The following is a 21,496-nucleotide window of genomic DNA, read 5'->3' on the forward strand; positions in this document are numbered from 1 at the left end:
CCCGCTGAGATCCCCAGACCGTGTGGACGAGCCACACAGCTGGATTTCACTAGCGGGAGGGCAGCTTTGGTTCCGCGATCGAGCCGAGGCCATTCCTGGGCTGGTTCACCAGTTTGCAGAGAGAAGCAGAGCCTGGGCCCGGAAGCGGGGAGCCCGGCGTGCGCCTGCTGCCAAGGGGCGGTGGCTCCTCGGGGGACAGTGCGTGTGGGGGCAGCAGGGCAGCTTCACAAACAAATCTGACAGCGGGAAGAGGCTTGGTAAGTCACCTTGTTGCATTCCTCTGCTCCTAATGTGTGCGTTTTCTACACTTGCAGGAAAATATAAATGATAAAAATTTTCCTTTCTGGCTTTGGATTGAAAGCATCCTTGAACTCATTAAAAAACACCTGCTCTCCCTCTGGAATGATGGGTAAGGGCCTTTGATAGATTTATTTTCGAGACATAATTTTAGCGTACGCCTCCTGCTGCGGGGCTGAGCCTGGCCTGACTGGACAGACGTTCTTCTTTGACAAGACTCATGTGCCCCTCACAGAAATGGACACTTACAGGCCGTCCACCAGGGCTTCGTGATCGTGGAACCTCCGAGGACCAGACTTCCACTTTCATAGCCTGTGGATATATGTTTTCAACTCTTAATTAAGATCTTTTGAGTGCTGCTCATGCATTCACTCCTTTGATAAAAATTCCCTAAGCCCTTACTTATTATGTTGCTGCTAGGAAAGAAGAAAAACCTTTTCAACTCAGTGAATCGTTTTTATCTGAGTTGTTCCTGGGGTCAGTTGCTATTTCAACAAAGGCTTTAACTTCCCGGAAGGGCCAGGACATGGGGCTACGTTGTGGGAGCCTCCCCCTCCAGTAGAAAAGATGCAGAAATTCAGACATTCTCATGGCCTTTTAAAAATCATCAAGTGAAAAAAAAGGTCATCGAATAAGTATGAAAGGCTCGTGAATCCAGCGAGTATTTATCGATCATCTGTGCATCTCCTTGTCCCCACGTTACTGGCTTGTGTGGACCTGAGCGTGCGCACATACAGGCGAGATGCTGCCTGAAGGGTCAGTTAAATTCAGGGCCTCTGAAACGGCCTGCACACCCGGGGGGCTCCCGTCGAGTCTCGGTAATCGTGTCCGTTCGGAAGCCAGCGTGCGAGCTGCCAGCACGCCGGGCCTCAGCCGCTGACTCCGCCCGCAGGTGCATCGTGGGCTTCATCAGCAAGGAGCGCGAACGCGCGCTGCTCAAGGACCAGCAGCCGGGCACCTTCCTGCTGCGCTTCAGCGAGAGCTGCCGGGAGGGGGCCATCACGTTCACCTGGGTGGAGCGGGCGCAGGGCGGAGGCGGTAAGCGGCCCTGCGTGTGCTCCCCGACCTGGGGTCCCCGGCCCCGTGTGTGTCCCCCCTCCTGGGGTCACAGGCCCTGTGTTTCCCCCCGACCTGGGGTCCCCAGCCTCATGTGTGTCCCCCCTCCCAACCTGGGGTCACAGGCCCTGTGTGTGCCCCACCCTGTGACCTGGGGTCCCTGACCCCGTGTGTGTCCCCCCCGACCATGGGGTCACAGGCCCCGTGTGACCCCCCCAACCATGGGGTCCCCGGCCCCATGTGTCACCCCCCCCAACCTGGGGTCACAGGCCCTGTGTGTGCCCTACCCTGTGACCTGGGGTCCCCGGCCCTGTGTGTCACCCCCGCCCCAACCTGGGGTCCCTAGCCCTGTGTGTGTCCCCACCACAACCTGGGGTTGCGGGCCCTGTGGTGCCCCACCCCCCAACCTGGGGTCCCCGGCCCCGTGTGTGTCCCCACCACAACCTGGGATTCCCGGCCCTGTGTGTTCCCCACCCCCGACCGTGGGGTCCCCAGCCCCATGTGTGTCCCCCCCCAACCTGGGGTTCCCGGCCCCGTGTGTGTCCCCCACTCCGACCATGGGGTCACAGGTCCCCTGCCCGACCCTGCCCCAACCGTGGAGTTGCAGGCCCCGTGTGTCCCCCCCGACCTGGGGTCCCCAGCCCCGTGTGTGTCCCCCCCACCCCCGACCTGGGGTTGCAGGCCCCATGTGTGCCCCACCCCCCGACCTGGGGTCCCCGGCCCCGTGTGTGTGACCCCCACCCCCGACCATGGGGTTCCCAGCCCCATGTGTTCCCCCCGACCTGAGGTCCCCAGCCCCATGTGTGTCATCCCTGCCCCTGACTATGGGGTCGCAGGCCCGTGTGTCCCCCCACACCCCTGCACCCGGGGCAGAGGTGGAACAGCAGAGCTGAGCCAATGCTAAAGACAAATGAGGCCATTTGGTGGTTGCTGTTCAAGGGGCTGGAGGGATCCAGTGACTTTCCTGCTTTCAGAGCAAAGATGCAAGAAAACATAGGATACTTGTCCTATTTATGTAGTTTTTTTTTTCTCCAAAGGAGAACTCAGGAAAGCTGGAATTAGGGCCCAGGGGGCAGTAGTGTCAGTCCCCCAGGCAGTGCCCTGCCTGTGGAGTGGGAGGCGGAGCTAGCAAAGCAGGGGGCAGAGATGGGGAGATGGGGCAGGGCCGGCGCCAGCCCAGGAGGCCTGCGTGGGGTGCAGTAGCAGAGCAGTGCCTGGGTGTGTGCGCCAGCGCGGGCTTCTGGGTCGGTCAGGAAGCAGGATGCAAGTGACGTCTGGGAGAAGGACCACGAGTGAATCACCCTGGTGTACTGCATAAGGACTGGAAGAAAAAGTAGCGAATGGGATCTTTTTGTTGTTTAAAAAGTTGTTTTCCATGTATTGTCATTATTTATTGTAATAAGAAGTTACATTTTTCAATCTGAAAAGAAAAGCAACCGGAAACCTCATTTTTTATTAATCTGAGCCAAAATGACCTGCTTAGTACTTATTTAATAGCTACCTGTGGGTGGGTCCCTCCTTAAAGATGCAGGCTGCTAAAAAATGTTTAGTAACCTCTTCTTGCCAGATTTACAGACCTAAGCAAACAACGACGAGTGCAGCACTGTTGCATTAGTAACAAGTAGTGGCTGCCTTTATTTTTCCTGTTTTTAAGAAAGGATTATGATTCATTTAGAAATGAAGCAGCACACTGTGTTATGAATCCTGTATCGTGATTAGTTCTTACCAGGCTCACTCAAGCCCGTTAACTCTGCAGTGTTTTGTTTCTCTCCTATTGTTTGGGGACAGTCCAGGGGACTCACTGAGATCTCCTTCTTTTTAGAACCTTACTTCCATGCAGTTGAGCCCTACACGAAGAAAGAACTGTCTGCTGTTACATTCCCCGATATTATTCGCAATTACAAAGTCATGGCTGCTGAAAATATTCCAGAGAATCCCTTGAAGTTTCTGTATCCGAATATTGATAAAGACCATGCCTTCGGGAAGTATTACTCCAGGCCAAAGGAAGGTAGGTGGGGAAAGCGAAGGATCATTGCCCTGATGAGTAATAACACAAGTCCTATCTGCCGTGATTATGTTCTCATTTCATCATCGTCCAGAGGTTTGCTGGAGATGGGGTTTAGTAACACACGGGGGGGACGCCTGGGTGGCTCCACGGTCGAGCGTCTGCCTTTGGCTCGGCCTGATCCCAGATTCTCAGGATCGAGTCCTGCGTCGGGCCCCCTGCATGGAGCCTCCTTCTCCCTCTGCCTGTGTCTCTGCCTCTCTTTCTGTGTGTCTCATAAATAATAAGTATTTATTTATATTTTAAATATAAATATATTTAAAATATATTTCAAACATAATACTATCGTATATTTAATGTATGTTATTATCATATATGTTATAATAAGAAATATATTTATATTTTAAATATAAATATATTTATTTAAAATATTTATTTATTCATGAGAGACAGGCAGAGACACAGGCAGAGGGAGAAGCAGGGTCCATGCACCGGGAGCCCGACGTGGGACTCAATCCTGGGTCTCCAGGATCACGCCCTGGGCCAAAGGTGGCGCTAAACCGCTGAGCCACCCGGGCTGCCCAATAAATAAAATCTTAAAAAAAAAAAAAAAAAAAAAAAGACCACACAGGGCTTTTGGCTTCCCGTGACTGCAAGGCTCCTGCACAAACCTCACGCATGCTGAGCATTAACCTGCCCCTTTCGAATTGCTGTAAGCAGGCTTTCCAAAGATGGTATAAACCCAGCATAGTGGACATATAACGTGTTACCTGCCTGGTACAAACAGATGAACAAAGAGTTTATTTCAGGCGTGTTGAAAAAGTCATTTCTGGTCTTGTGTATCAATCACGTTATTACCTTTTCCACGTGCAAAGTCGTAAAAGGCAGGAACACCGTGGCCAACTGATTTATACCAGCCTGTTCCTTTTAAAATTGAGAGAACTAAGGCCCAGGGAAGCAAATGGTTCATTGAGGGTGATCTCCGTAATTTATGAGATCATATTATTTCTAGTGATGACTGTTAGGAGCGGACGTAGGCTTAGAACGCAGGTTCCCTGCTTCTGTGTCTTTACTGAATTGTATTTGAGAACATTCAAGTTAGGCTGCTTAGGGAAGAAGACGCCCCCAGCGTCACCTTGACGGCTGGCTGAGTCCTACCAGCCAGGCCGGGACCACAAACCCACACAACTGTGCACATTTTGTGCTCCAACTTCTGTAGGATTTCAAGGCTGGGAAGGAGAACCCTCTCCACTTCACTTCCATGCTGAGCCCTCCTCCCTTCCCTCTGAGTTGTTTCTGCATTCCCACCAGAATTTCAGGTGACCCAGACAGGTGTCACAGCCCCGTAAGGTTATAGGACTCTAACCTGACTGTCAGGGAAAAATGGTAAAAATAATTAACTAATTATATTTAAATTCCATTAATTAACATACAGTGTATATTAGTAGTTCCCTAGATCGAGGTCAGTGATTCATCCGTCTTCTATCACACCCAGTGCTCGTTCCATCACGTGCCTCCTTAATGTCCATCATGCACTTACCCCCTCCCCCCTCCAGCAACCCTCAGTTTGTTTCCTGTAATTAAGAGTCCTTATGGTTTGTCTCACTCTCTGATTTCGTCTTATTTTTTCCTCTCTTCCCTTATGATCCTGTTTTGTTTCTTAAATTGCACACATGGGTGAGATCCCATGATCAACGTCTTTCTCTGATCGACTTCCTTCACTTAGCGTAACGCCCTCTAGTTCCATCCACGTCGTTGCAAATGGCAAGATTTCATTCTCTTTGATGGCTGAGTAATATTCCGTTGTTTCCATGTGCACACCACACCTGCTTTATCCCTTGACGGGTCGATGGCCATCTGCACCCCAGGGTTTATAACAGCAAAATAGTAAAATTTGGTGAAAGAGAACGTTGGGTGTGTCTCTGCGGATGGCCTGCTAACAAAAAGTTGTACCCGATGTGTTTGCTTCTAGCACCAGAACCGATGGAACTTGATGGCCCTAAGGGAACTGGATACATCAAGACTGAGTTGATTTCTGTGTCTGAAGTGTAAGTGAACACGGAAGAGAGCCGTGTTTAAAACCCTGCAGCCAGCCCCGCTGCTGGCCAGGGCCTGTTGAAGATGCTCGTACTTTGCTTTCTCATTATAATCGCTGCTGCTGCCGCCGCAGTTGGACTCTTTGGAAAGATCCTAACTAGAGATCCTGGTGTCACTGCCTTTCAGAATTTTACTGCCTTTATAAAAAACAAAACAAAACAAAAAGCAAAAAAAACCCCACCAGCATCCAAGGTTGTATTTAAGATCCCCTCCCCCGCCCAACTGATACTTTGAAAAAGTATAAATAAAATAAACAAAAATTGATGAGAGTGGGAAAGAAGTTCTTTTCAATCGAGGAAAGGCCAAAGTGATGGTTGAGATACATTCTTCTCGCTTGCTTTTATTTTGTTGTTTCATTTTATAAAAGGTAGAAAAAAATTTGGAAAAGTCATTGTCAGTTATTTGGCCTGCAGCACTGTCTTGGGGTGAATGGATGTAGCCTTCATGTAAAAACACTGGAGCAGCTTTATCTGCATACAAACCTCAAGGTAGGGATGAGGGAGGGACTCCCCAGACATTTCTCTGGAGCTTCTCGGGCCAGGCTCAGCCCCGAGGCGTCCCCACCGCAGGGTGACCCGCTGCACAAGCTCGCACGCAGGTCCAACAGGCAGGAGCGGCGCAGGTTCCAGGCTGGCTATTTCTCGCATCTTTAGAGCCCTGGACGTTTCCCGAGGGGCTGGGCTGGGGACAGGAACCCCCGTGATCCGTTCTGTTCCAGAACATACCGCACAAGTGTGTGCACCGTAGCGGAGATCAGAGTCTAAAGCGACGACGTGGAGGTCGTACCGCTGCCCCCGGGATCTGGTGCCAACGTGTCCTTTCCTCTCTCCCCGTTTCAGCCACCCCTCCCGACTTCAGACGACAGATAACCTTCTGCCCATGTCTCCTGAGGAGTTTGACGAGGTGTCGCGCATAGTGGGCTCCGTGGAGTTCGACAGCATGGTAAGTTGGCGTTGCTGGGGGCGCCCGCCGGGCGTGGGGCATGGGGGCGGGGGGGCTCGCTCGGGCACAGCCCCCATGGGCAGTGTCTCCCCAGTGCCCAGACCCCGTCAGCCCCTTGCGAAAACTCAGTGACGTGGCTGGTATTTCACAAGCTTCCCCTCCGCCCTCTGCAAGTCGTCCTTGGAGAAATGTCCCGTACTAAGGAACCCGGGCTTCTGCCACACGGAGGTGCTCTCCCTCGGCCGTCGTTTCCGCTCTGGGTCTGGGCGCAGGGGGCGGGGGGGAGACAGGCAGAGAGGACGGATGCTGGGCAGCGGGCATCCTACGAGCCCTCCCCAGTGGCCGGGAAGCACGTCCACCTGCTTCACGCTTGACGACTGGTTGTCCTGCTCCCACCCAGGCGCTCCGGGCCTCGGCCAGAGTGGAGTCGCCGCGAGTGTCATGACCAGGGTAGGAGCAGGATCGTCCACATGAGACGGGATCTGTTCCCTTTGGGAGGATGGTTTTCTTTTTTTTTTTTTTTTTTTTTTTAATTTTTTTTTAAAGATTTTATTTGAGGGAGAGGCAGAGACCGCGCGAGAGAGCATGAGCATGAGCGGCGGGGAGAGGGAGGAGCAGACGCCTGCTGAGCAGGGAGCCAGGTGTGGGGCTCGTCCTGGGAGCCCCGATTGCGACCCGAGCTGAAGGCAGGGGCTTAGCCAGCGGAGCTCCCAGGTGGCCCAGGGAAATATTTTTCAAAATTACCAAGTAGCATCATCTGCCTGCCAGGCCGCAGTCCCTCCTCTTGAAGACTTTGGTTGGTTGGAATCTTGGTGACACTGTTTAATTTTAGGCTCCTTTTCCACGTGATGCTATTCCAGTTAATTTGTTAAAATTTGTTTAATCTTTTAAAAAAAAAGACCCTCCCTGAGTTCTTCTTGCCCTCTCATGGCGGTGTACTGGCGCACGGCCCGGAGACGTCCCGGGGTGAGGCGGCCCCGTGGGAAGGGACGGGCGGACGCGGGGTGCCAGCCCTCAGGCCCCGGGGTGCGTGCCCCGGCCTCAGCCCTGACCTCAGCAGCACCTGTTGCGAGCTGGGTTTCCGGCACGTACCCTTTTCTTGGTCCCTTTTTGTCACCTGAGGAAGCTCAGGCTCAGACCTTCAGAAATGTGACCCTTCCGCCTTCCTCACGGTTGAGAACAGAGAGAGGGCCCTTCGCCCTGTGCACGTGTCGCGCGAGCCCTTCTGGGCGCGAGGGTGCGTCCTTGTTGGACGGCGGCCCTGAGCCGGCCCGAAAGTGCTTTAGGAGCCCGTCACAAAAATGGGAGCAACGTGAAGCCCTGTCACTCCACGAACGTGACATCCGCTGCTGGAACCGCAGGACGGTGGGCCTCCTTCTGTTCCTTCTTCGCCGTCCCAGGCGTCACGCTGCCCTTGCGGTCCCCAGCCCCCTGCGGGTGAGGCTTGCCGTGTGCGGCCACCCGCCGCCACTGGCCCCTCCTCGTGGCCGCCTCCCGGCAGGCGTGACCACTGTTCTGGGCGTCGTGGTGAGGCCCGGGCGTCCCCGCCCCAAGCCGTGTGACGTGACTGAGAGCGGCTGCCAGCCCAGGGAGCAGTGAGTCCATCAGAATCCAGCCGGCGCGCCCCGCTCGGCCCCGCTCGGCCCCGCTCGGCCCCGCTCATCCCCACTCCTGGAACGCTGCCCGGGAAGAGCCGAGCTTTGTTTCATCCTAAACCCCCACCCCACAGAAACTGTCTGCATGGGACTCAGTAGCATTTAGTCAGCGTGTTAGGGCGGGGGCGGGGCGGCCTTCGGGGAGACGCCGGTGTTTGGGATTTGGAAGTGGGAGTCCGGCTGCGTCGTCAGCACCGTTCCCCCTTGGCTCGGGAGGATGAGGCGGTGCGGCCCTTCCCTGGGCTCGTGGGCCGGTCCTGCGGTGCCGTGGGACTGCCCTGCGTGAGCGCCCGTGGGCGCGCCCCCTGCCCTCCCGCCCACGCCCTGCACCCGCGCCACTTGCAGGGCAGAAGTTGTTGCTCGCTGTGCGCGCGCCTCCGGGTCAAAGCCCAAAGGACAAAGATCCCGGCAAGGCACGAGCCGGGCGAGATAAAAGTTGGGTTTGCTCCCAGATTGGGTGGGCTCGACTTTGTCCCGGTGTCCCTGCCCTTGGCCATGGGTCCAGCCGCGCGTGGAGGTGGCGGCCGTGGCCCAGGCGCAGGGACAGAAGGGCCACAGGCCCCTGAGCACACTGTCCCCCGACCCCGGGCCCCGTGTCTCCCGTGGGCTGCCTCACGGTGGTCGGTCTGCATGCCCTGGACCGTCGGCGGCTTCCCCGGGCCCGCGAGGCCGGCCTGCTCCTGCGGCCTCGGCCAGGGCAGAGGGTGACAGGCGCGTCCCTTGACCCTCTGTTCCCGTCTGCCTCCCGTGCCAGGCGGCGCGTGTGGTCTCTTGTGACTCGCTCCCGCCGTCCTCTGCTCGGCACCGGGAGCCCGTCTGGGGGATGGAGACCTCGGGCTGCAGGCGGAGGGGGCCTAGGTGGCGGGACCCGGGCCTTCTGCCCCCCCTCCCCCCCGTGTCTACTCCCCGGACGACACGTCCCAGGCACACGCTGAAGCATCGGGCGGAGCCTCCATTGCGCCGTGACCCTGCGTAGCGTGTGGAGGAGCCCACGGGCTGTCGGCCAGCGGGCACCCAGGATTAAAAATAACGGGAGTCTTTAGGGAAAGCTGTGAATTCTTACGAGCTCTGACTCCGTTACCTGGTCACCGTGTGGCTCCTTAGATCTTGCAGGAATCCTCTGAGACCTTAAGGTTTAGCCCAGTTCTCGAGAGGCTCAGTGTCGGGGACCCAGGCCGTTCTGTGCCCGGCGCTGCTGTGTGCCTTGGAGAGTACTTTGCGGCGTCCCTGGCCACCACCCGCCGGGCACCAGTGCACCCACTTCCGAGCCCAGTGGTGGCTGTCAGGCCTCTAGACGCTGCTGGGGGCGGGGTCAGCCCCGTGGAGAGCCCTGGTCTGAGGGGAGAGCCCGGCCTGGAAGGGGGCTGGGGGCGAGTAGGCAGGCCGCCGTCCCCTGGCCGCGCACTTGGCGTCTACAGGGTGTCCCACCGGGGCCGCCGGCCTAGCCTGCACCTGCAAGACCCCCACGGCATCCCACGGTGTGGCCTTTAAGGAAGACTCAGCAGGTGCCCGGCCCTTCCCCCCGCTTGCAGCTCCGTGTTGCCTCCTGCGTGTTGTGCAGAAGCACATTTGCCACGTGGCTCTGCCCCAGACGTGCAGAACAGCAGAAAGCTTTGTGTGGCCTGCGTGAACTGACCGAGTTAAGCCTGTAGGCAGCAGAGGAGTAATCCGTCAGCTTAGGGGATAGAAAAGGCCTCCATCCGCCCCACAGAAAGGATGAATAGCACATGCTGAAGGCCCCGGTTCCGTGGGCGACGTGCTGCGGGCAGTGTCGCCCCTCCCCTGTCGGAGGGCAGGCGGGGCTGCTGAGGACGCGGTCCGCACCCCGGGGAGGAAGCTTAACCACGTCTCGTCTCTCTTACAGATGCACGCGGTGTAGAGCGTGAACGTTTCCCCTGGCGACATGTCTCCTTCCCACCTGTGACTCCCTCCTGCTACTCTTCCTTCACCTCCTGCGTTTCTAGGGAAACGAAACAAAGACGAGCACATTTGCCGCAGCCCACGGATAGCAAGCGGGTTTTCCCCTAATTCAGAAACATCTGTTACTGCGAAGGGCCTCGTGCACCTGTGAAAGGTAACGCTGCAAGGCCCTCTCCGCAGAGTGGGTGTTAGGCACGAGAAACTCCCAGATAATCCCGAAACCCCCAGGCGAGAACGAGACTCCTTTGGGAATGGCGAGAAGTGGAGCTTAAGACGCGCCGTGCCCGACGTGGGTGCGCAGCTGCCGCAGGCCGTCGGACAGATCACGCGGCCACCTGGGGACGCCTCTGCCGCTCCTGTAGGGTCGGCCTGTGTCTGTCCTGGAGAACTCGTTCCCTCTGCTTCACGTGTGGCTGCAGGTTTTCCCATTGGTTTACTTGCGACCTAGTTCAAAGCCAAGTCACGTAGAATCGCATCAGCTGTTACCAGAGGTGGTGTCCGGCCGCGTCGGGGGCGGAGCAGAGTTCTGTACCTGGCAGCGTTTTGCACGCCGGCCATTCAAAGCCGCAAGCAAATGCCCTCTCGTGGGAGACGTAGCTTTGCTGTCTGACGGGCTCTACAATGCCGCTGACGTCAGCACAGGGAAGTGCGTTTCCAGCCTGTGAGTAGGTCCTTGCGTTTAAACCCTGATGCCCAGAGCCCAGTACCTTGTGCCTTCGTCGTGGTCGCTGGCAACCGAAACGGTCTCCCTCTGTCGGCCGAGGGAGCCAGGTTGACGACGGCTCCCTCAGGGCCACACTCCTGCTGTTTTTCAAGACGTTAACATCGATCGTAGATCCGGACCGACCCAGAAACTTAACTCGTGTCTCTTAAGTGGGTTAATGCGTCTTTATTGTCAGTGGCTCGTAGTGAGTCTTCATCATAGGATTTCCAGGCTGAGAAGAAAAGGCAGTGATGAGTAGCCGACCTGAGACCGTGGGAGGACCCCGCAGTTCGAGCCCCCGTCCTGTGTACCCGCACTGACCGCGGCATGTTCCTCACTGATAACTGTGTGTCTCTGACAAATACATTTGCAAAAACGGTTCCATTATCTCTGCTGTGCTTTTTCTAGACTCTGCTCTGCGGTGTTCCGTGGAGCGTGTGGTGCTTCCCACGCATCCCGGGTGTGGGCGGGTGGCCGGGCCTCGGGAGCCCAGGGGCCGGGGCCTGCGTGGCTGCCCTCCATGGCCCACCACCAACCCGCGGCCCCGTTACTGGGTCAGGCCGCGCTTCCCGGTGGGGGTGAACGTGGCCTGCAGCCTGTCGTGAAGTGCAAACTGAAGGTGCGTGTGTCTGCGAGATGCCCGTGCTCACGGGGCCACGGGGCCTGACCGGCTGCGCAGTGACTTTCAGTAGAAGCGAGGAAGGACCAGGGAAGGGAAGGTAGGAACATCCGGTGCGTGATCGTCGGGTTTCAGGCAGTACCTGTATGGCCGAGGCCCGCACACCCGAGCCCCCACGCCCCCGCTGCCCGGCCCGACACCCGCACGCCCCCGCCGCCCACCGGCCACGCGTCTGCCCTCCTTGAAGCCCCGCCCCAGCCCCCGAGCCCTCCGAGCAGACTGGGCGCGGTTCCGAGCACTACAGGCGTCCCGCCCCGTCGGCGGTGTGCCTGGCCTCTTCCTCGCCGATGACCCGACCCGAGGGTGCAGACTTCCGCGGGAGCGCTGTCCCAGCCAACGGGCGACATGGCCGGGTGGGTCCCACCTGCAGCGGCCCCCGGTGCCCCCGGGCAGGCAGTGGCTCGAAGCGCATTTTGGTGATGGAGGCCCTGCCTCCAGAACGCACCTACGTACGTGGGGCCGTGTCCTGGGTCGAGGCCCGGCTCCAGCGCAGACGCCCGGGAGGAGAGGAGCCCTGCCCGAGGTGGCGGCCTGCCCTCGCCAAGACGGCCCCGCTCCCCGCAGACCCGCCGTGACCCGGCCCGCCATGGTCGCCTCAAGGGAACGGGCCCCGTGTGCGGGGAAAATCCTGTCACAGCAGCCCAGCTGCCACCGAGATGGGACCCCGACGGGCTAGCCCGGAGGCTCGTTGGAGGGGCTGACGGGGAGGGTGGGGGGTGGGGGTGGGCCTGAACCTTGCGTCATTCCAGGTGCCGCGCCCTCTTGCAGCCGACATGGTCCCCTGTGTCCTGGGGGCGCCGAGACTGGCCCGGCGGCTCACGCCCGCGCTGTGTGACCCATCGTCACCACGGGCCCCACGTGGGCCCCGGCTCGGGGATGTTTGTGTGTCGTCACAGCACCTGGAGTAGTGTCTGTAGAGGGTTCGAGAAGCACAGACCCTTTATGGGTCACTCGGGAAACCTTTCCCGTCACTAAGAAGAGATCCCGGGATCCCGGGGCGGCAGTCAAGGATCGAGCTGCTCCCGCAGTGTGAAGGGACCCGCACCCGCTCCGGGCCTGGGAGCTAATGTGGGCGTCACGTCTCCACCAGCGAGGCGGTCCTTTCCCGTCTGCCCCCATCCCGGGGAAACCAGGAAAAAACGGGGGATGGTCTTGAGAGCCGCCCGGAGTGGGTGCTGCCCCCGGCCAGGGGCGGGTGCCGAGTGCCGCCCCCGCTCAGCCCCGCTCGCCCTCGAGGGCATCGCGTGCCCGGTGAGCACCTGCCGCGGCCTGGCCGTCCTCTGGGCGTCTGGGAGGCGCTGGCGTCAAGGAGCCCTGCCCGTCGGAGCCCCAGGGCTCTTCAGCTGCTGGGCTGTACGCTCCGGACGTCTCACTCATGAAAACGTTAGACTTCGTGGCTCGAACAGCCAAGGGCTGCAGAGAACTGAACTGTTCTATGAACCCGCACGGCCTCCGGGAAATGGCGCTTGGAGCTGCGGAGGCCGAAGACAACATGGTTTTCGGACCCTTCAAAGCCCATCGACGTAATCCGGGCCCTGAAGGACCGTCCCGCTCGGCTTCCACGTTGCGCTGACCCGGCCTCAGGCTGTGCGTGCTCCGCACCGGGAAGGCCCTTCTGCCCTGACCGGAGGGAACAAAGTGCCGCGCTTACGCGGCATGAAGCGCGTTAAGTTCGCATCGGGCGCGGGTGTGCAAGCGCCTACGCGCCGTCGGGAGCTGGCGCCGAGCTCGGGCCGTCGCCCCCTGCCATGCCTTGTGGGCAGCCTCCCCTCCCCCGGCCCCGCACGTGGCCGAGCCGTTCCTGTGGGGGCCCTGCTTGTCGGGCTCCGTCCTGGGGCCTGTTCGCAGGGGCTGTCGGAGGCCGCGGGGGCTCGGCCCGTGGGCACCTGCGTCGCCTCGGGTGGTGACCCGGGCCGCTGCCCCGCTCCGCCGGCTGCCCACCCCCCGGCCGCTCCCCCGGCCTGCGCTCCTAACCTCTCTGCCAAATTTCTTTACTTTTTTGAAGCTTTGGAAATGTTAGACCCGTGGGGAGGCGGCAAGGGGCGAGGCTGGGCGCAGGAGGCCCGGGGGGGTGAGGCTCTGGGATAGAAGGCGGGTGCCCAGGCTTCGCTCCCTCGTGCCGCGGGCGTGACCGTCCAGGGCGCCCCCTCCCAAGCGCTCGCCTACCCGCCTGCTGGCCGCTCACGTCCCCGCTGTGCCCCCCAGCGCCTGCCTTCCTGAGGGCCCTGCCACTCGGCGCGGGCTGCCTCCCCCCCTCAGGTCTGGGGTGTGCGGGGCCCCCTCCCACCAGGAGGGTTCATGAGTGACGTAGGAAGGGGACAGGCCCCAGGGCGGCCCCGCGCAGGTGCGGCGTCGTGTGGTAGCGGCAGCGTGGTCGGTGTTGGCCACGTCCCGCTTCCGTGGAGTCTGTGCGCAGCTCATGCCGCCACGCGTGGCAGGACACCTCGGCCTTAGCCCGCACGGGGGCTCGCTGGTGGCGGGGCGCCGGGGTCTGTGCGGGGCGTGTGGCAGGCCGTGGAGAAGGGGGCGCGGGCCTGCTCGCGGCCGGGTCTGCGCTGCATCCGGGCCGGCGGGACCAGACCGGGGCGTCCCACGTCTGTTGGGGCCGCGGGTCAGTGACGCGGACCACGCTGTCCAGCTGCTGGCGCAAAGCAGGTCACCTGGTGACACAGGTTCCCCGGCTGGAGGTGGCAGGCGTGGCAGCCGCCCACCGGCCCCGCGGCTGGAAGACCCCGGGCTGACCCCGGGCCCACACCAGGCAGGGGCTCCTGGGCTGAAGGGGCTGCCGCCCGCCCGCCCGCAAACCGGCCGGTGCCCCGCAGACGCTTGTGGGGCGGCCCGAGAGCCGGCTCCCGGAGGAGGGCAGGGCCTCGGGGGAGCGACCTGTCCTCTCAGGATGGGGGCAGCGGCCCTCCTGCTGAGGGGCTGGTGCTGGCGCCTGGGCCCCGACTGGCTGCGGACGGTGGCCGCCCCCGGGTGCTGCCAACAGGCCTGCCGTGCGCCCGCGAGGCCGAGCTGCTCCCCTGCACGGCAGCGGCGGCAGCGGGCGGCCCGGACTCCCAGAGTCTGCCCGTGCCCCTAGACGCGACCTCGGGGAGTGCACTGGTGTGCGGGTGCGTGCGTGTGTGTGCGTGCGTGCGTGTGCGTGTGCGTGCGTGTGTAGTATCGAGGGCATCACCCTTGAGCCGACCAGGTAGTCTGCGCTCAGCAGACTCCACAGCCCAGGGATGTAAGGGAGCCTTAGTTGTCTTAAAAAATTCATTTTTACAGATTTCTTTTTGATACACGTATTTATTATGCCGTAAAAAGCAACACTATCTGATTTCATTTAAAATAAAGATTTCCCAATTTCGGAACGCTTACAACTTGATTTTTAAGATTAGATTCACTTTGGGAGGTTCTGGAAGCAAATACATTCATGGCTGCACAGTCCCCGGGAAGGAGGGAGGTCGGTCCGACGTGAGGTGGTTCAGTGCCAGGCGGGCAGCGGGGAGCAGCAAGGGGCGGGGGCGGGGGCGGCCACGGGTGAGGCCCCGGAAACGGCAGCGCGTAAGCAGCTTCGCACAAGCGCGAGCAGCTCGAGCTCCCCCGTACAGAGGCGGCCCCACGGCCGGAGCCGAGACCCAGAGCTCCCTGGGGTGCAGGACGGGGGAGGGCGGGCCCCCTGGAGCCGAGGGTTATGTCGCTCCCGTCCGACAAACGATGGAAGCGGCTTCCAAGAAGCAGTCCGCCCCGCTTTCCTTTCCATCCCAGCCTCGCAGCTGCTGGCGGGCAGAGCTGCCCCCGGCCCCGTTGTCCCCACCGTCCCCCCGCCGTCCCCCCGAGGCCCGCACGAGGGACGTGGCCGGGAGCCGCCGGGAGGGCCATGCAGGGTGCGGGGCTGGGCCCGGAGCGGTGGCTTCCCGCGGTGCAGGAGCTCGTGTCCCCAGACGCGGCCTCGAGGTCCCCGAGCGTGCGTGTGCGTGTGCTCAGCCCCCGGCCTCCCGAGCAGACCCCACGGCCCCCGCGGCGGGACAGGCTGCAGCCTGGCAGACGCCCGCCCTCGAGGGTCGGAACACGAGTGGTTCGCCGGCCCCAACAGACCATCGATGCCCCTACGGCTCCAGCATGTCCCGGGTCCCCCACCCTCGGCGGTGGCCGCGGCGGCTCAGCGGCGTCTCGGTGTCCCCGGCCCGGCCGCGGTCTGCAGCCCCCGCACACCCCTCCCGGTCGGAGGGGACGACCTGCCCCCAGCTCCCGGGGGCCGCGCCCGCGCTCGCAGCCAAGCCAGGCCGGCGGCTCGGGGTCCGGACGAGCAGCTGGGCCACCGGGATGGAAATGGGGGTTTTTTCAAAAGTGTCACAGAACTACATTCACATACGTGTTTTGGTCACCAAACGTCTTAAACAGATTCCCTGATGAAGTCTCATCAGAATCGGCCTATGCCACGGAGTCCGGTCACGAAGCTCGGGTGATGGGAGACCAACACACGGGACCCCAAGAGCGTACAGTTGTTCAGTCGCTCGCACTAAATCTACAGCAGAAGTCCTGAAATCGCACTCTTTCGCTTCTAAAGCACGGCCTTGACCCACCTGGACAGACCGTGCGACAGAACTTGCTCTATGAATGCCTTAAGCGAATCGTACAAATCGAAAGTTCACAAAACACACAAAAATCAAAGGTGGGGACCGCACAGCTAAGCTAGCATTGGTAACTATGGCTCTTACGTCAAACTACACAGCGCACGAGGTAAATACTGCTCACATTGTGGAGGGAGATTGTTTTATTTCTATTTGTTTCCCCAAAGAGGTCAGATTCGTCCTGCGTGTACGATGAAGAGGGCTCCAGCCACACCGAGATGACAGGTGGTGAGACAGACGTCGCTGCCGGGTAGGAACGCACGTGTGCTCCGCGATCATTTTCCACGGCTGAGCAGGTGAGCGGCTGGTCCTCGGGGCCTGGGGCGGTTACAAGAGTCCGTCCAGGTTCTTGTGGACCGTCTGATTTTCCTTCCCGTCGTCGGCATCCCCCTGGGGCGTGTACTGCACTTGGTACTCCTGGAGGATCTTAAACACGTCGTGGTGCCCGAAGTGCAGCGCCTCATCCATGGGAGTGTTGTTCCACCTGAAACGACAAGCACAACCCGGCCCGGCCGTGAGCGGAGATGCTCACGCGGGTTTCGGGGCCTTTCAGACTCAGCCGTTTTAGCGACGTCACGAGTAAACACTGAGATACAGAAAGGGGTTCCGCGCCCAAAACGTGGTCTTCTGGGCAGGGACAGGCCCTTGTCCACAAGGGCCTTGCTCGCGTGTCCCGTGCTTACTACGGAGGGGCGTCCTGGCGTGGACGGCTACAGCGGGCCCCTCGGATTCCCAAACTGTAACTTCGTGAAAAGCCCACAGGATCCCCCCCAAGTAAAGCATTCGAGGAAGAGTCACCCGTCGCCCCGTCCTGTGGGAGTCACGACAGCTCAGAGGTCTGGAAGGGACGGTGACCTCGGGGGGCCCCACGCCCCGGAGGGATGGACACAGTCCTCTTGGGTAAGGACGGGAACCCAGGGGCCCCCGCGCCTCGGGCAGGAACGGCGCTTTCCCCATCGCCCGTGTCGTGGGGCGCACCCCGCGGCGGCCGGTGACGAGTGGACAGCGGACGGGGCACGGCCGGCCACGGCACGAGGCGAGGACGCGCAGGGCGGGGCGCGGGGCCCCCAGGCTGGTGGGTGTCCTCCGCCCGCAGCCGCCGGGTGCCGGCCCCACCTCCCGCCGCCCCGACTGTCCTTCCACCTCTTGCCTCCTCCGTGGGGTCACGGGGTGGAGCCGAAAGGCTCCTCAAGTGGCCTCGACATCTTGGGGTGGGATCCGGTAATCGTCCTTCTTTACGTCAGGCAAGTAACACGTTACAGGCGTGTGTCCGAAAGCCGCTCCCTTTCCACACTGGCCTCCCGGGCTGGGGAGTCGGTGGCCCGGGGACCGGGGACGGGGGAGGGGGGCTCTCGGGCGCCGCAGCACAGACTTAGCTCCGTCTTAGCGAGCGAGCGCGTGTTCACGGCGGGGCCCCCAACCCCCTTCCTCCGTGAACCGACACACACTCCCCACACCACCCAGGCCTGTCCTGCAACTGGAGGCGACACCGATCCCACGGGGCAGAGTGGCCTTGGCTGCGCGGTCACCAGGGTCGTCCAGCGGACGCCCGCCTGCCCCCGCCTGCCCCCGGCACTGGCACTCCCAGGCCCCTGGAGGCCGGAGTCCTGCAAAAAGAGAACAAAGGCCTAAACCTTTCAACCTTCAAATATGAAGGATAAAACAGAAAAGCACCGTGAAGGTTCCCAGCACGTGCGTCCTCCGCTGGCATCACAGACCCGCGGCCCAAGGCCGGGGCTGAGGGCTCTTGACTTACTCTAGGAAGCGCAGCGGTGACAGGACACCTGCGGGGACGGGGACGGGGACGGGGACGTCTCAGGCCTGAGGCTTTACAGTCTGGCCTGTGCGGGTCACGGGAGGGGGCAATAAGCAGAGCGCCCCAGCCCCACGGCCCTGCTAGCACGTCTCGTGACTTCTCTGCATTTCTTGCAAGCCGCGAACTAAGAAAACCCAAACTTCTAATTAAAGAAAAAACAGTGAAACGAAGATTGAACAGCGAGGAGCTAATCTGCTCGGCGCAGACTTCCTGACACGTCCTCCCGTGTCCAGTCCCACCTGGTCCTGCCTGTGAACCTCTGGCGAGCCTGTCCTCCCCCTCCCCTCCTCCTCCCCTTCTCCATCCTCCCCCTCCTCCTCCCCCCTCCTCCTCCCCCTCCCCCTCCTCTGGCGAGCCTCTCCTCCTCCTTTCCTCCCCCTCCCCTCCTCCTCCCCCCTCCATCCCCCCCTCCTCCTCCCCCCTCCATCCTCCCCCTCCTCCTCCCCCCTCCATCCTCCCCCTCCTCCTCCCCCCTTCTCCTCCCCCTCCCCCTCCCCCTCCTCTGGCGAGCCTCTCCTCCTCCCCTTTCCTCCTCCTTCCCCTCCTCCTCCTCCCCCCTCTCCATCCTCCCACTCCTCCTCCCCTCTTCCTCCTCTTCTCCCTCCTCTGGCAAGCCTCTCCCCCTTCTCCCTGTCCTCTGCCTCCTCCCCTCCCCCTCCACCTCATGCTCCACACCAGCTCCCTCCCGTGCATGCGGCACGGTGCCCGGGCACAATGGACTCAGGTGCAGCTGCCCCCCGGGCCCCCCCCCCGACGCCCCCCAGGATATCCACTTTAGAGCAGGTTGGCCTGGGGCTGGAGGGGGAGATGGGTGCCGGGCCGGTGCCTCCCAGCGCCGGGCGCCCTCCTGTGCCCTCAGGGCCCAGCGCAGTGGTTGGAGGCCGGCCCCGTGGGGCCCCGAGGACGGGCAGCAGCTTCGAGAGCACCTGGCCCACGGCCGTCCGCGTCCTGCGACGGGGGTCTTCTCGCTCCTCTAGGGTCTGTCCCGGGAGGTTAAGGCCCCGCCAGGACCAGGTGCCTGGTTCTTCCCCAGCACAGAGCCTGGCTTCCCTCGTGCCGGGGGGCCCACCCTTAGCCCGGCGGTGCCGCGGAGCGGGGCCTCGGGGGACACAGGGTGGGGGCGGGGGGCCCTGCCCGCGGCCTCTGGGCGCCATGGAGGCTGCAGAGGGTCCCCACACGGCGGCTCAGCCCGGGACAGCGGAGCCCCGAGCTGCGGGCCCGCGTCGGCTGGCGGCGTCCTCACCTGTCCTTGGGGAACGGGTTCACCTTGCACGCTTCCAGCAGGAATTTGACGACTTCGACGTGACCTGTACCCAAAACAACACAAGCAGACGCCAGCACTTAGTATAAAGCTGAGGTTCCGTCTGGAAAATAAAAAAAAAACAGAAAAGCAAAGCAAGCGGCCGGGGTGGCGGCTTACCCTCTGCGGCCGCGACGTGCAGCGCCGTCCTCGAGTCGTAGTCCCGCTGCTCCATGTCCATGGCCGACAGAGCGAACCTGAAAGTGGGGGCGGCGGCCCTTCAGCCCCGCGTGGCCCCGTCCCCGTGGGCTCGGCCGCCCCTGCTCAGGGCCCCGCGACAGCGCGCCTCGGCCGGACCAGGACCCGGGCTCTGGGCACGTCTGTCACCGGCCGTGTGCAGACGGACGCCAGGCCCTGCATCCCGGCAACGCTGAGGCCCGTGGGATGGGAGGTGTGGGCGCGTGTGGGTGTGTGCAGGTGCGCGTGCGTGTGCAGGTGCGTGCGGGTGTGTGCAGGTGTGCGTGCAGGTGTGCGTGCAGGTGTGCAGGTGTGTGCAGGTGCACGTGCAGGTGCCTTGTGCATGTCACTAAGAGCCACCCCCAGGGACGGGGCATCGGCTCCTTCCCACGCGGCTGCAGCCGCGCCCCACGGGCAGCCCAGGGTGAGGGCGCAGCCCGCATGGCCCTTCTCCCTGCGCCGAGCGAGGAGCCCGGTCGCCCCCCACCCCCCGGCCTGAGGGGACCGCACTCCTCTCTAAGGACACACGAGCCGGATGGTGGCCGCTGCCCATGGGGGAGCAGACGTCTGGGCGCTCCGGGGGCTGCTCAGGAGGCCTGCGGCACTGGCGGGGGGCTCCCCGGGGATCCGGGCCATCTCCACTAGACACGGAGGGGAGCCTCGAGCCGTGACAGACGGCCGCCGCCGGTGACCCCCCACCCCGAGGGCCGCAGGCCACGCACCACGCCACGCGCCACCACGTCCACGTACCTTCGCAGTGCAGACACGTCCCCGGTGTACGCGGCAAACAAAAGGTTTATCACTGACTTCACCTGTGAAGACAACAGAGTTCAGGAGGCCACAACCCGGGGACAGGGCGTGTCACTCGCCGCGAGGCCCGTGCGCGGACACCTCCGCTGGGCCACACGCAGGAGCTCCCGCAAGCACCTCCCCAAACCAAAGCACACACATGACGGTCGCGAAGCGGGTCGGGGGAGAAAGTCCACCAGTCGAGGTGCGCTGCGTGGAGGAGACCGTGCACTGACGTGGCACAGGCGGGACATTCGGGACCTGGGCAGCCGTCGGGGCCAGGGACGATCCTCGGGAACCTTCCTTAAACCCAGCCTCAGTGCCGTGCGGGGACTCGCGCCCTCACAAGCCTCACACCACATCCTGCTGACAACTAAACCATGTCACGGGGCCTCCCCCGGCCAGCGACCGCTGCCTCCCCGGCCCCGGCGTCGGGGGCCCTCGGAGACCAAGCTCAGTGCTAACCCCTCAGCTCCAGGACGGTGCTCCCTCAGAACGACCGGCTCCAGGCCAAGGCCCGGGGGGGCCAATGCCCAGGTGGACAAGGCCTGGTGGCCAAGGTCCGGTGGCCAAGGCCCAGTGGGCCAAGGTCCAGGTGGCCAAGACCCGGTGGCCAAGGTCCAGGTGGCCAATGCCCAGTGGCCAAGACCTGGTAGCCAAGGCCTGGAGGAAGCCAAGGCCCAGTGGGCCAACGTCCAGGTGGTCAAGACCCCAGTGGTCAAGGCCCGGTGGCCAAGGCCCAAGTGGCCAAGGTCCGGGTGGCCAAGGCCCCAGTGGCCGAGGCCCAGTGGCCAAGGTCCAGGTGGCCAAGACCCAGGGGTCAAGGCCCGGGGGCCAAGGTCCGGGTGGCCAAGGCCCAGTGGGCCAAGGTCTGGGTGGTCAAGGTCCAGGTGGCCACGGCCCGGGTGGTCAGGGTCGGGGTGAGGACGCTGGGCCGTCCTCGAAGGGACCTTGTCCGCTCAAAGCTGCGCCAACCCTCCGGACGTGAAGTCCCTGCTAACGAGCGCCCCGCTCCGAGACTTCAAGGCGTGTCTGCTCTTGACGGGTGTCCTTCCGATGAGCAAGAGGGCTTGTGGTCCTGAGAGGTCCTGAGAGGTCCTGAGAGGTCCTGAGACCGCGGCCTGCTTTCACGCACCGTGTCCAGCCAGTTTCCGGGAAGCTCCTGAAAGTGCGGTGTTCACATCTCATCAGGTCCCACCCTGACCTCGGACCCTCTGCAGGCACAGGGGTGATCCAGCCGAGTGGGCCTCGATGGCAGCAAGCAGGACTCGGGCGGAGGGAAGGTTCGTGGCCGGCGGCTCGCCTCCCTTTTATTATTTCTTCAGAGTCTTTATTCGTCCGTTCACGAGAGACGCCGCAGAGGGAGAAGCAGGCTCCGTGCGGGGGCCCGAGGCAGGACTCGATCCCGGGACCCGGGTCACGCCCCGAGCCCCCCCAAGGC

General features: G+C 61.9%; 3 protein-coding genes across 4 annotated transcripts in view; 2 read left to right on the forward strand and 1 right to left on the reverse strand.

The window, feature by feature from the left end:
* Positions 1–11,062, forward strand: part of STAT1 (signal transducer and activator of transcription 1) — a 40,493-nt gene extending 29,431 nt beyond the window's left edge. The window contains exons 20-25 of the mRNA XM_077885341.1: positions 315–409; positions 1,190–1,335; positions 3,176–3,361; positions 5,331–5,406; positions 6,295–6,397; positions 9,917–11,062. Of these exons, the coding sequence (XP_077741467.1) occupies positions 315–409; positions 1,190–1,335; positions 3,176–3,361; positions 5,331–5,406; positions 6,295–6,397; positions 9,917–9,931 (621 nt within the window). The 3' untranslated portion in view covers positions 9,932–11,062. The remainder of the gene's footprint in view (positions 1–314; positions 410–1,189; positions 1,336–3,175; positions 3,362–5,330; positions 5,407–6,294; positions 6,398–9,916) is intronic.
* Positions 6,408–9,840, forward strand: LOC144306072 (uncharacterized). Its single transcript, XM_077885342.1, has 2 exons — positions 6,408–6,847; positions 6,944–9,840. The coding sequence occupies exon 2, from the start codon at positions 7,325–7,327 to the stop codon at positions 7,994–7,996; it is 672 nt and encodes a 223-aa protein (XP_077741468.1). The 5' UTR covers positions 6,408–6,847; positions 6,944–7,324; the 3' UTR covers positions 7,997–9,840.
* A 5,036-nt stretch (positions 11,063–16,098) lies between the features above and the next one.
* The window catches only part of GLS (glutaminase), a 74,756-nt gene continuing 69,358 nt past the window's right edge, over positions 16,099–21,496 (reverse strand). The window contains exons 15-18 of one of the 2 annotated variants that reach the window (XM_077885402.1): positions 20,017–20,078; positions 19,210–19,286; positions 19,033–19,096; positions 16,099–16,457 (exon numbers count right to left, since the gene is read on the reverse strand). In XM_077885402.1, coding sequence (XP_077741528.1) covers positions 16,301–16,457; positions 19,033–19,096; positions 19,210–19,286; positions 20,017–20,078 — 360 coding nt within the window. In that variant the 3' untranslated portion in view covers positions 16,099–16,300. The remainder of the gene's footprint in view (positions 16,458–19,032; positions 19,097–19,209; positions 19,287–20,016; positions 20,079–21,496) is intronic. The other variant, XM_077885405.1, reaches the window with a different exon arrangement.

The sequence above is a fragment of the Canis aureus genome, chromosome 36, assembly GCF_053574225.1.
Source record: "Canis aureus isolate CA01 chromosome 36, VMU_Caureus_v.1.0, whole genome shotgun sequence".
NCBI lineage: Eukaryota > Metazoa > Chordata > Mammalia > Carnivora > Canidae > Canis > Canis aureus.